This window comes from Nyctereutes procyonoides, unplaced genomic scaffold, assembly GCF_905146905.1.
Source record: "Nyctereutes procyonoides isolate TBG_1078 unplaced genomic scaffold, NYPRO_anot_genome, whole genome shotgun sequence".
Classification (NCBI taxonomy): domain Eukaryota; kingdom Metazoa; phylum Chordata; class Mammalia; order Carnivora; family Canidae; genus Nyctereutes; species Nyctereutes procyonoides.
The window spans coordinates 7,049,301-7,063,802 of NW_026575160.1; the positions used below are offsets into that span (position 1 = coordinate 7,049,301).

A 14,502-nucleotide genomic window follows, 5' to 3' on the forward strand; every position below is an offset into this window, starting at 1 on the left:
ATATTCAGTAAATGGACCTCTGTGCCCATGTATGAAGAAGTAACTACTATAGGAATTGTCCTTTGATCAAAAATAAAAGAAAACCAAAAAGACATATATATGAGACAATGTTTTTGGACACTGGACAACAGATACTAAAGGCCTCTGATCCTGGCAAGAAACAAATAAGAGAAAAATGAGATCTACAGTTGCTTAAATTTACAAATATGAAGCAATTTCCAGGATTCAGCATAGAGAGAGAGAATCCAAATAGAATCCAGTAGTTTTCTGAGTTGAAGATAAAGTAATCAGAGTTTGGGGAGACTCAAGTGACTAGAATTTGTGGGTCAGAATGTTTGAGATGAAGTTTTTGCACAAAGAGTTCTATCTTTATACTAGTTTCTTCGAACCTTTGTCTTACTTATTTTACATGCATGAGGTGAAACTCCAGAAGGATGGGGAACTAACTATTGGTAACCAGTAGGTTAAATAATTCAAGTGGTTCACACAGGACTGGGAATAGTTTACATTCTTACTAGCAAGAGTAGAGAGACCTTGTAATACATAAGGCAATACGTAGAGATATCAAAATGGTTTTCCCTTAACTTTAGGACTAAATTAGCCTTATGCTAAAACCTATTCTGGAGCCAGTCTAACAAAGAATACAAGCAAACCTCAAAGGGATCACACTGATTGCATGTAATTTAACTATGTGCCCAAATAAAATCCAACATCTTCAAAGAATACAACAAAATTCAATAACCATAAATGTTCAAATGAACAATGTCCAGCCTCCAAATGAAAATTACCAGGCATTCAATAAAATAAGAAAATATGACCTAGAAATATAAGACAAATTAAACAGAAACTGACTCAGAAATTCATGATAGAATTACCAGACAAGAATGTTAGTTATTTCTGGTGTGAAAAGGAAAGTTGCAAGCATAATGTGGAAAGAAATGAAAAACCGGGATGCCTGGGGGCTCAATGGTTGAGCAACTGCCTTTGGCTCAGGGTGTGATTCTGGGGTCCTAGGATCGAGTCCTGCATTGCGTCTCCCACAGGGAACCTGCTTCTCCCTCTGCCTATGTCTCTGCCTCTCTCTCTGTGTCTCTCATGAATAAATAAAATCTTAAAAAAAGAGAAAAACCTAAAAAACATGAAAATGGAGGATGTAGAGATGAAAAATACAGTATTTGAAATAAAAAATTCTGCACCCTGGAAGGGTTAATGGCAGAGTGTACACTGCAGAAGACAAAAACAAAACAAAATAAATAAACCAAGAAAAAACTGAAGAAGTAATAGAAACTATTCAAAGTAAAGAATAGAGAAAAAATGCTGAAAAGTAGTATATCAATGGCATATTGGACAGCATCAATTGGCCAACATACCTATAATTATAGTCCCAGAAAAGGCAGCAGCTGGAAATATATTTAAAGATATAGTGGGAAAAGATTTTATAATTTGATGAAAAGTGAAAATCCACAGATCTGAGAAGCTCAATCAACCTCCAGCAGAATAAACATGAATAAAATCACACTGAGGTGCATTATAATGAAATCTTAAAGGAAGCCAGAGAAAAGAAAAATCATATTCATACAAAGAAACAAAAATAGAGACAATAAGATACAGATAAGAATCTTTTTTTTTCATTTCTTTTTATTGAAGTTGGATTTGACAACATATAGTATAAAACCCAATGCTCCTCCCATCATGTGCCCTCCTCAGTGTCCATCACTCAGTTACCCCAACCCCCTGCCCACCTCCCCTTTGTTTCCCAGAGTTAGGAGTCTTTCATGGTTTGTCTCCCTCTTTAATTTTTCCCACTCAGTACCCTCCTTTTTTTTTATTTTTTTATTTTTTTTTTATGATAGTCACAGAGAGAGAGAGAGAGAGAGGCAGAGACACAGGCAGAGGGAGAAGCAGGCTCCATACACCGGGAGCCTGACGTGGGATTCGATCCTGGGTCTCCAGGATCACGCCCTGGGCCAAAGGCAGGCGCTAAACCGCTGCGCCACCCAGGGATCCCTGTACCCTCCTTTCCCTTATAATCTTATAATCTCTTTCACTATTTCTTATATTCCTTGTATGAGTGAAACCATATGATGATTATCCTTCTCTGATTGACTTACTTCACTCAATATAATACCCTCCAGTTCTATCCACGTTGAGGCAAATGGTGGGTATTTGTCCTTTCTGATGGCTGAGTAATATTCCATTGTATATATAGACCACATCTTCTTTATTCATTCATCTGTCGAAGGGCATCGCGGCCCTTCCACAGTGTGGCTATCGTGAACATTGCTACTATGAACATTGAGGTGCAGGTGTCCCAGCGTTTCACTACCTCTATATCTTTGTGGTAAATCCCCAGTAGAGCAATTGCTGGGTTGTAGGGTAACTCTATTTTTAACTTTTTGAGGAACCTCCACACTTTACCAGAGTGGCTGCACGAGTTTGCGTTCCCACCAACAGTGTAAGAAGGTTCCCCTTTCTCCACATCCTCGCCAACATTTGTGGTTTCCTGCCTTGTTAATTTTCCCCATTCTCACTGGTGTGAGGTGGTATCTCATTGTGGTTTTGATTTGTATTTCCCTGATGGCAAGTGATGTGAGCATTTTCTCATGTGCTTGTTGGCCATGTACATGTATTCTTTGGAGAAATTTCTGTTCATGTCTTCTGCCCATTTCATGATTGGATTTTTTGTTTCTTGGGTGTTGAGTTTGATAAGTTCTTTATAGATCTTGGATACTAGCCCTTTATCTGATATATCATTTGCAAATATCTTCTCCCATTCTGTAGGTTGTCTTTTAGTTTTGTTGACTGTTTCTTTTGCTGTGCAGAAGCTTTTATCCTGATTAAGTCCCAATAGTTTATTTTTGCCTTTGTTTCCTTCACCTTCATAGATGTATCTTGCAAGATGTGACTGTGGCCAAGTTCAAAAAGGTTGTTGCCTGTGTTTTCCTCTAGAATTTTGATGGATTTCTGTCTCACATTTAGATCTTTCAACCATTTTGAATTTATCTTTGTGTATGGTGTAAGAGAATGGTCTTGTTTCATTCTTCTGCACTTGGCTGTCCAGTTCTCCCAGCACCATTTACTGAAGAGACTCTCCTTTTTCCAGTGGATACTCTTTCCTACTTTGCTGAATATTAGTTGATCACAGAGTTGAGGGCACATTTCTGGGTTCTCTATTCTGTTCCATTGATCTATGAGTCTGTTTTTGTGCCAGTGCCACACTGTTTTGATGATCACAGCTTTGTAGTACAACTTGAAATCTGGCATTGTGATATCCCCAGCTCTGGTTTTCTTTTTCAATATTCCTTTGACTATTCAGGGTCTTTTCTGATTCCACACAAATCTTAAGATTATTTGTTCCAATTCTGTGAAGAAAGTCTATTGTATTTTGGTAGGGACTGCACTGAATGTGTACATTGCTCTGGGTAGCATAGACATTTTCACAATATTAATTCTTCCAATCCATGAGCGTGGAATATTTTTCCATCTCTGTGTCTTCCTCAATTTCTTTCAGTAGCGTTCTGCAGTTTTTAGAGTATAGATCCTTTACGTCTTTGGTTAGGTTTATTCCTAGGTATCTTATGCTTTTGGGTGCAATTGTAAAGGGGATTGACTCCTTAATTTCTCTTTCAGTCTCATTGTATCCTGCCACACTGCCGAATTTCTGTATGAGTTCTAACAACCTTGGGGTGGAGTCTTTTGGGTTTTCTATAGACAGATGAGAATCTTTTAAATCTCAGAAATATTATGTTAAGTGAAGGAAGCCAGATATTAAAGATTACATAGTGTGTGGTTTTATTTATATGAAATTCTAGAAAAGACAAATGTATGGTGGCAGAATTTCAGTGATTGTCAGGGGCCAAAAAGGAGAGTAATACATTGACTCCAAAGGGCCAAAAGGAGGTTTTGGCAACAAAGAAAATATTTTATGTTTTGATTATGGTAGTGGTTATATGTATCACTGCACCCATTTGTCAACATGTATCATAACCTTCCCTTAGAATTGGTAAATTTTATTGACTGTAGACTATACTCAGTGACACTGATAAAAAACAGTTATGAAATGCAGCAAAAGTAACAGCTTTTGAAGCTTTTAAAGCATTTCAGTTACAGAAATGGTGTTTCTGACCAATTTAAAGAAAAACATTTAAATTGATCCCTACAAAAGCAAGGGAATAAATGAACAAGTTGAGGATAAACATGCAAACCATGCACAGGATTTGATTTTGATACCTATCTGTTGATAGAATCATTGATAAAATTCCTATTCATAGTGGCCTAAATTTGTTCTGTCCTGGAATAGAATGAAATTGAGAAGTCATATGATTTTGCAGCATCTAAATTTAGTAAGTAAAATTTTGTAGGAACACAAATGGAGAAAACTTTCTTGATAAGTTTGGCTTACATAAAATGTTTGCCAAAGAAAGGTGCCTATGAGAGGAGGAAAAAGACATTAGTCATGAAAATATTTGTTATGGAATAGTCACTTGTTTCAATATTTTAAAAATTGGAAGTGAAAATATTCCACATTTAGCAGAAATTACCACATAGCACCACACTTGTGAAGACAGTATTCGTCAATCTAAAATACTACAGACTCTTGAGAAGAGTGATTAAAGATGCCACAGTTTCAAATTTATTAACCATAAAATTCCACTTTGAAGTATAGACAATTTTATGAAAAAATCTAAAATATTTAAACCACATTGAAAGAAAAATGCATTTCTCATAAAAATAGCAATGATAGTCTACCAGTGAGAAATATGGCCATAAAGTTTATTGCCATGATTATTTACTAGCAATCATAACTCTGCTTGTTATTTCTACTGTGTAGATAATCAACATAGAGTAGTTAGTTATTGTACTTTGGCACACATGAGTTATTTTAGAATGAATTTTGGTTATGAAAATAACTTTTGAATAGGACTATTATATATTTTATAGGTCCACTGATAAAAACAATTAGTTGACCAATAAATAAACATTTCAGTGACATATACTTTTTATTTTTAGCCTCATTTTAAGCTTAAAATTGCTCTGACTTGGATGAAAAATTATCTGGTCACTCTATTGATAACAACTTACAATACATCTTTATTTTTGCATATATACAATATTTTGGAACCAACTAAAGTTCTCCACTTAGCTTTAAATTTTTCTCTTAAAAAACTATAAGAAGCTCTGAACTCTGGAGAATCCATGAAGTGAAGCATTTTGTAAATCCCAGGAGTTAATAATCTCTGAAGTTGTTGGGGATTAGAAAAGGTTTACTACCAGCTTCTCGTACTATGAGAACATGGTATGTAATAAACAAAATACAATATTATTCAAATGGCAAGAACAAGTCTGAGACCTGACTCTAAGCCCCGAGAATGGTAAGGGCAAGGTTTCTGGAATCAGGAGGTTTCAAAATGTCAAAGGCTTTGGTTGGGAAGACTTTTGGCAGATGGGTTATTTTTAACACAGACCTTCATATATCATCAAATATCTGTTTTTTCCAAATTGCTCATTACCAAGAACAATGTGGTTTATACTGAAATCTGATTGCACAGTACCTGCAAGATGCCTTCTCCTGGCTCTTATTTGACCCAGTGACACTCCATCTGTGGCTTCCTCTCTAACTCTTGACTGTCTACATACATTAGCTGTTAAGTTTATTTTAGATTCATTCTTTCCTTTGCCTTTATCAGACAAAACACAAATGCAGAATAGTGAAAGCTAAATAATCAGGAAGAATGGAAGGAAAGAAGAGAGAGAGAAAGAAAGAATGAGAGAGAGAAATAAAGAAAAGAAAGATAAAGTACTGAAAAGTGGAGAGATTTACATAGTGGAAAAAACTAATAAGGATAGAGGATATGACCAAAGAAAGAGTGTGCATATCCAGTTTTAATGGAAACCCTCTCTCTTTTGACAGTTTTATTGCTTTAGGAGAGCAACCCAGTGGTGGTTGTTACTAATATTTTACTTTATAAATAGCTCCTGAAAACTCTAGCAATAAACCTTGGTTTGTTTCTCTTGTGTGCTAATAAGGATATTATTCTCATGCCAACAGATATGATTTTCTGGCACATATGTTCCTGAAAGAAAAAGCCCTACTCATCATGTGAAAATACAACCCATAAATTGGGAGTTTGAATTGGCTGCATATTGCACAGTCTGCTATACCCACTTCCATTTTAATTATTCTCCTTTACAAATAGAGATAGTAGTCTATGAATGCATTATTAATGTAGAGTATTTCCTTTGTTTTTATAGGCTTTGCCAGAGGCCATATTGAATTCAAAGTTTTGGGTTATTTCTGAGTCAGAAACCTCATACATTTGGATAAAAACCAAACTTCTAACATTTAATCTTAACTTAGCAGGATCTTTTATACACATTAAATTTTATTCAAAAAGGTCTTAGCTACTTAAAATCTTTCTTACTACTCACATACATAAAGGCTAAATGTTGAAGGATCATTATCAGTCATTCCACTGAAAATCATTATTAATAATTCACACCTTCTGTCCTGATTGTGTTTGGGGAGTAAAGATGTTTGTTTTGTCTATGGTCAAGAATTCCTTTCTTAAGGAAAAAGTACAGTGCTTAAAAATTAAAGCACTTGGTTATTCTAGATGTGTCATATTATCTAAGAGTAAGTGTTTACTGACCTCCTCTAGGGTTTACAAACTCACAGAAAGATAAGATTCTCTTCCATAACAAATTCATTATAACATCTAAGAGTGTTATATAACATGAGATCAGAAAAATCACAATCATTGGGAATTACAGCAGGGATAACCCTTTCATTGCCATCAAACCCACCACTATCATGTTATAAATGTGGAGATTATGCCCCAGAGTGATCCAAATGACTTCTCTGGATTTAGTGTGTAGTCTCCAATCTGGAAATCTTGACCTCTGGTTCAGGGCTCCATCTTTAATGGACTTCTTTCTCATGCTCTTCACTGAGCACTTGTCTCCTGTTTTATGATAGCTTTGTCAGTGTCTTACCTGGTAAGCAGGTACTTGCAATAGTATAAGGTTATAAGAAGTGAAGAGTAAAAGAGCTAGTCTCAACATAGTTGTCTCCCTTGGTGCAATATATCATACCATAGAGTCAATAAAAGGTTGATCAGCTGAATCACATATCTGAGGAACAAAGGTAACCTGTTATTACCATATATGATTTCTTTAGTAAAGCAAAGAATATATAACTCTTTTGCAACGTACATAATTCTTTTAAGTTGGGATGTTTATATGTTGAGTCTGTTTTCATATTTTAATGTGTAGTAGGAAGAAGGTAGAGGAGAACTAAATATAGGAGGACAACAGAATACAGAATAAGAGATATTTTGGAGTCAGTCCCAGATGAATATTTCACATTTTTGCTTCCTAGCCATGTGACTTTAGAAAGATTACCCGATATTGCCTACATAATTATCATGAGGATTAAATTGATTTATAAATTATGAATGTGAAAACACCTAACAGTCCTTGGCACATATTAGGAGTTTAGTAATGCTGGTTTCTCTTTCCTAGATTGTATAAAACATAATTTAACCCATAAACCACCAACCACCTGTTGTTTGTTTGTTAAAGACCCTGTATCAGTCACTCTAGAGAAAAAGAAAAGGATGTCATTCAGCATCACCAATTTTCTGAATATTATGAGCTAAAATAATGGTTAATAGTATTTTGTGAAACACAACTTAATGCACTTATAGATGGTATATGGTATTTCCAATTCAAGGAAGATTATAATGACATTGTGATCTAGAAAAGTTAGGGTTATGGAATAGAATTGTCAATTCAGGGTCATCTTTCAAAGTTGAGAGATTAAGGATACACTATAGCATAACCCAAGACACATTCTCATTGCCTACTTCCTAAACCTCTCTTTAGTCCAGCTTCTCATTACTGTTCTGTCACTTCCTTTTAGTTTTAGACATCATCATTTCCCACCTGGATTTTTGCCAAGATGTGACATTGGTTTTCTTGCTACCACTCTCATCATCCTTCCAATTCATTGTCCATGATCTATTAAATGGGATCTTTTAAAAACTTAAACCTGATTCCTTGCCTCTTCTGCTTAAAATGGCCCCCTTTCACCTACAGGTTGAAGTCCAAGATCATGCACATGTTATTCAAGATTGTGTGGTAATTAGCCTACGTCTGTCACAACAGTCTCATTCATCACACACAAGACTTTTCCAAACATTCTAGTTGTTCCTAGCAGTGGACTTTGTACCCCGCACCACCTCCCTCTCTGTATTTCAAGTTGACTAACTTCTGATGGTCTTTCAAATACTTGGCCAAGTACTATTTTTTCTGGTAACTCTTCTCTTACTTTCTCATCATCATAAGTCTATGTTCTATTTATTTGCTTTCAGAATCGCATGGACTGGGATCCCTGGGTGGCGCAGCGGTTTAGCGCCTGCCTTTGGCCCAGGGCGCGATCCTGGAGACCCGGGATAGAATCCCACGTCGGGCTCCCGGTGCATGGAGCCTGCTTCTCCCTCTGCCTGTGTCTCTGCCTCTCTCTCTCTGTGTGTGACTATCATTAAAAAAAAAAAAAAAGTTTAAAGAATCGCATGGACTTTTTCCATACAATATTACCATTTTAGACCATGAATTTCTTGGTATGAGGAAAGTATCTTTATGTCCCCAATATCTGGCACAGTTGTAGCTTTCAAAAAATGTTAGGCTGTGGGCTCATTCACAATTAGAATTGCTATCATTTGGTCCAAATTGAAAGCTTTATGATTCTCGGACTTTGGTCAGAATAAGTGATCACAGCAAATAAAGTTGTAGTAGACAACTATGTCAGAAGGTTCTGTTGGTATTGGAAGTGGATGGGGAGACCGAGTCTCCTCCCCTAATGTGATATCTATACCTTTATGAAGCAGTAAGATAAGGAGAGGTCGATCGCAAAATGTTAGTTGGAGCTGGAAGTGATTTTAGACCGTTCCCATTTTGAGAATAAGAAATGAAATGCCATTGAGTCTTGCCAGTATTATAGCACAGTCAGTGGCAGAGCTTGCTCCAGAACCCAGTTATCTTCCTTCCCAATCCATGCCAAATTCCTGCCTTCCTGGTCAGGCTGCAGAGATCATTTTAATCTGGTAAGTCATGTCATCATCTAGTAGGATTCTCCTGCTTTGATTTGGGACTACTCAATACTTGACCAAAAAATAGCTTTGGGCTGCAAGAAGGCCATTGACTTGCTTTTTCATATTTATTCTGCTGGCATGTTCTCATGAAATGACCTCTTCTTTTCCTCTCATTCCCCTTCTCTGTCTCAAAAAAAAAAAATGAAACTTCCGTCTGACATATGGAAGAGTGCCAACATCAGCCAATGCATATATTAAAGTTTTAAATCAATTATTGTTCTTGTACACACCCTGGGGTTGAGAAAGAAAGAACATCCAGGACTAACAAACTTGATTGTTCTGGCAAAGTTGCCATTCAATTCATGCTGGCATTTCTGGGCTTTTCTTTTTCTTTAATATTCTAACCTCATTTTTTATAAAAAGGTAATAGCTCAAAGTAGCAATTTTTAACATTACTATTTCATTCAGTTTCTCCATGAGACTTCTACCCCCTAGTCTCTTGAGGGTTTCCCAGAGGGCATGAAGCCCAGAGTTTGCTTACTTAATTGGAGAGACAGCTGTCAGTCTGATAGGGGGTTCATTAGACCACAGATTATTCCTCACTTTATTACCCTGTAAGCAAGGGAGAGACTCAGGCTTGGGACTATGAGCATTTCACAACTTGGCATTTTTATATTGAGAAAAAGACTTAATCATAACTTTTAAGAAACCAAATTACAACTGTGTATAACATAGAGAATTTTAACTTAATAACTGCTCTGAGTTGGACCTATACAAGTATTCTGGTTAATACTACTCTAAAATTCTTATTAAAAGTATGATGCATTTTTTTTTCTAGGCAAGTACTGGAAGTCAGTAAGGATGGTGGCTGTGCCAAGGGGCTGTGCTTTGGCTGGGACTCAGTTGCAGGAGGAGACCGAGACCGTTTCTGCCCTGGCCTCCCTGACAGTAGATGTAGAACAGCCCTTTGCTTCAGAAGATAGCAGGTATGGATGCAACATGGGGGAGTCATTAAGGTCAGTAACATCCAGGCTCATCATTAGCATTTGTGAACCACCACCACCCCCCCCCCCGCCCCCAGGCTTTCCTTCACCTGTCTCCTCCACTTCCACCACCTGTCTTCTTCAAAGTCACAGATGCCACAGCAAATTCAGTAAGCCACCAAGAATTCATTTGTTTCATTCTTCATGGGAAAGATAGAGCTAGAACCTGTAGTTGCAGTTCACAGAGAATTAGAGTGGATGAGATACATGGTGAGAAATCACTCCTCATTGGATAATTTAAGTGCAGATTATTATAGAAAGAGCTACTTGTGAGCTTCACTTCTTTCCTTAGTTATCTGTATTTTTCCAGATATTCTTTTTCATTCTATCATCATTTCAAAATTACTGATATAACAAAGTGAAAAAAAGGAGAGGGGAAGCTGGAAGTATTACAAGTCAGTTGGAAAACCTAAATACATCCAAACTCCTTCTATGACTGTCCTTGTGGTACAAGGATTGGATAAAGATAGGAGTTGCCTCCAAAGAAGACAAGAGTGTGTATAAAGGAATGTGTGAACTCCTGAGTCTGATTTTATTCTACTTTATGATAAGAAGTTGATTCCAGTTAGTCTTCATATGAATATAGCTTTCAGGGAAAAAAAATAAGGTTAACTTAAGATCGGGTTTGCTTGTTCTCCTTCTAAGAAATGTTTGTCAGTTTGTGCATTTTGGTGTTCATCATCCTATCATACAGACATTGTTACTTTCGGGATTTTTTTAAAGTCTGCTACAACCAAAACCATCATAAATGTACATTTATTAACACTGGTGCTTTCTGTGGCTGGCTTCAAAGTCACATTTTCTCAATTTAAAAATGAATCAGGTGAGGCTTTACTAAAGCTCTGCCAGCTTGTACTTTTAAATTGCTTATGAGAAGGCAATCATATTCCCCTCCATCAATAACATCACTATTAATTACACAGATCCTGCTACCTAGTACCTAGTTGGCAATTTTCCCAAGAATGTACAAATTTGGACAGTTTTAGATTTCTTGCTTTTACTGGATAGTCAAAGTTTAATGGATTTAACATCTTGTTTTCAAAAGCAGGAGATGCATTGAATAAGAGATGTCATTTTTATGCAAGTATTTTTTCTTACTGTAACCGCTTAAAGACCAGATTACCTGTAGAAAAAAAATAGTTATACAATATTGTATTAGAAAAACATCTTCATATGGGCATCTGGAGCATAAGGGAAAACTTATTTTACTTTCTTGATAATAGAAACTAACCCCCTGCCATTCCCAGTTAAGAATCAAACCAAGTTCATAATCTAAAGGTGTTGCAGTTATTCCCAAGGCCAAATGCGGTTAGTTGTCTGTCATCTGAGGGCTATAAAACGGAGGAAACTAACATATGTTGGTGCTGGATATAAAAGAAATATATCTACTCTTTAGAACTCATTTAATATAGAGAAATGAAGCTAAATTCCAACCTGAGTGAAACGAATTGTAAATAATTTTACTTAGGATAATTAAGAATAATAAGTCTTGTTATATACCCCAAGTGGTATAAAAGTCTCAGCACTTTGGCAGGAATTGGCTTTATAAGCATGCTTGCTTATCCTCAGGTAAATAATAGAGTGTTTGACTTCTGATAATCTACAGGGACTTAACCCTGGCTTCAGTTCACAGTGATTTTTATTTTTTTTTTAAGTTCACAGTGACTTTTAAGCTTCCTCTGATGGCAGAGATAGAATGGGAATGTTCTGGTGTATAGGGAGACAGAGTTGAAGCTTGTGACCTGGATTCATGTTTGTTTATCAGTATTGGACACATTGTATCTATTTTGGTTGATTTTTTTATGGAAAAATGCTTTTGCTTGAAATACATTCTATGGGTTTGTACTTTTTCAGCACAGGAAAAGAAAAATTCTTCTAGAATTGACTTTTGCATTTCTGTTGAACCATGCATGAATTTCATCAGAGTCAGAGACAGAGAACCCTTGAAAGCCATGAACACTTATTCTTTTCAGGGGCATGCTATTAGAATTGTCCCCCTACTCAATACAGGAAAGACTTTCAGAATGAGATAAAGAGGTGGACATGTTCTTGGGCCTTTGTTATGAATGTAATATTATAAGTACACAGGAAATTTAAAAATTAGAAAAATCAGAAAGCTAAATGGATGGAAAAGAGTGAAGGCAAGATTCTTTTTATAGGAAATTCTTGCCAGTTATTTTGGAGGATATATTGGTGTTTGGAGTGAGATGACTCATTTTGTACTAAGATTTTGGGTAAAGCAGTTCTTTTCCTGGCCAACTCATATCTGACTCATTTACCACTAGTGAATAAGGGATAAAATGCTCCTGGCTAAGAACCATTGTAAGTATTTTTTGTTCATTTTTCTTGGAGGGGGGTTAGGAGGGAGATGACAACACAGTGAAAACAGTCATTTCATTTTTACAACTTACTGATGGACCATGAAGAGTAAATTATTAGAAAAAGGCTGACATGTGGAGATTCATTTTGGTGATGATTAACCGAAATACAGTTTTCAAAACATAATTTTCAGGTAGCAAAGGACTTGAGCAAGAAAGAAAAGATAGCAGATCAGGAAAAAAAGACAAAAAAATTAAATAGGGCCCAGTTATATGTTCAAAAAATTTTAAATAGATAGACCTGGTCACATATACCATATCATTTAGAAGAGAGAACTGTGATTTTAGGTTTTTCCTTGTTTGCTAGGAGACTGCACCTTTAAATGATTATAGTTTGCATTGGGTGGATATCTGTTTCAAATGCTTCTGCTTTGAAAAGGTCAGTGCAGTATTCAGGTTTATTCTTAGATACTAGTTTAGGCTCTGCTAAAAATCAAGAAAAAGCTCTCTCTGGCAATCAGAACTTTAGGATGATCAACCATGATGTTATTGAGAACACATTTACACCCTAGAAATCCTGACTGTCTCTTTCTCTCTCTCTTTTTTAAACCAAAACAAAAACTGAAAATTACATTTTTCAAATGTCAGTTTGACCTATTGATTAAAACGTGAATCATGTTAGATTTCTTAGTACAATCCAATCTGGTTGTTTATTTAATCATTTCATCTTCAACTTTTGGCAACTTTTCTCATGAAGAGATGGCTTCAAATCATTATATAATACAAAAGCATAAGAAAATCTATGATTCCAAGTCTAGCTATTTTTTTTAGTAACTGTCTTATTCATGAATATAAAAGAGGTATAGCAATAAGCTGGAAGACCCCAAGTATCATTTACCTTAGCTTTGAATGACCTATCACTAGTGCCAAGGACATTAATGACCTCATTTTTCTGTTTCTGAAAATTTATATAGAAATATAGACCGCTATTAATGTCTACTATACCTAGAAACACAACTTTGTTTTCCATTCTTTAGGATTGTGTCCCCAAGGCTTCTAAAAGCTAAATATTGTACAAATTATGCAGGTTTCTGATTTTTCTCTATGATACCTTTATTTTGAGTACTTGTTTATCTAAGCAGGCAAACATTCCAAAATAAATTTTATCCTTAATTTTCATTCACCACATATCCAGTGTCACAAAAGCCTTAGTTGAAAAGTGGGCTAAGTGGATTGAGATTTGGAAGTTCCTGATAAAAGGAAGGATAATATGTCTCTTCTTTTCTTCTTTTTCCTCCTCCTCTGGACTATCTTTTTATCTCTGTGTTCAGTGCCTACTATGTGGTCATGGGGCATATATGAAGTCTGACTTAGTATGATAGGGATTCAATCCAGTGCTCATTTATACATTCAGGGCTCCATTCTGAATTCTTTAAAGAAATGTTTTATAAGGAAAAACATTTCTATTCTATTTGAATAGAATTATAAGTAAATTAAGAAAGGCATCTAAGTGTTCATAGGTTAAAAGAATAGTATAGTCATTAAAAACAAGAGATTCACAAATAATCTCTAAGCAAGAAATTGAGTTAATTAACCTGTGATTAAGTGACTTAACTTAAAATTTTCAGAATGCCTAATATATTATAGGTAATAAATACCGAATGAATGGATGAATCAGTCAATCACTAAAGACAGAAGATGGAAGGTAAAATATTGTTAAAATGGTAATATAACACTTTATAAATATACCTGAGTAATTCTTATCTCCCTTAATTCACTGTTTTCTGAGAGAATCAGTGGTTTTATATTTTTATGTTTTCGAAATGTGTATTTTATATTTATTTTCTTTTGTAGTACTAATTGACAATATCAATTTCCAGATGACTAGAATTCATAGAACTCATATCATAAAGATGGATTGGCTAAATAAACATAATAAAGGAGGAGGCGGCAAAGTGTCTATCTGAATGGAGAAAGGAATTATATTTAGGATGGAATAAAAACTTGGTAGTGATGCTGACAGATTACAGGATTATCCTCCAACCTGAA

General features: G+C 35.6%; 1 protein-coding gene across 1 annotated transcript in view; it reads left to right on the forward strand.

Moving 5' to 3' along the window:
• Window positions 1-14,502, forward strand: part of HDAC9 (histone deacetylase 9) — a 910,451-nt gene that overhangs the window by 884,127 nt on the left and 11,822 nt on the right. Inside the window, 1 exon segment of the mRNA XM_055314616.1 lies at window positions 9,931-10,078. Coding sequence (XP_055170591.1) covers window positions 9,931-10,078 — 148 coding nt within the window.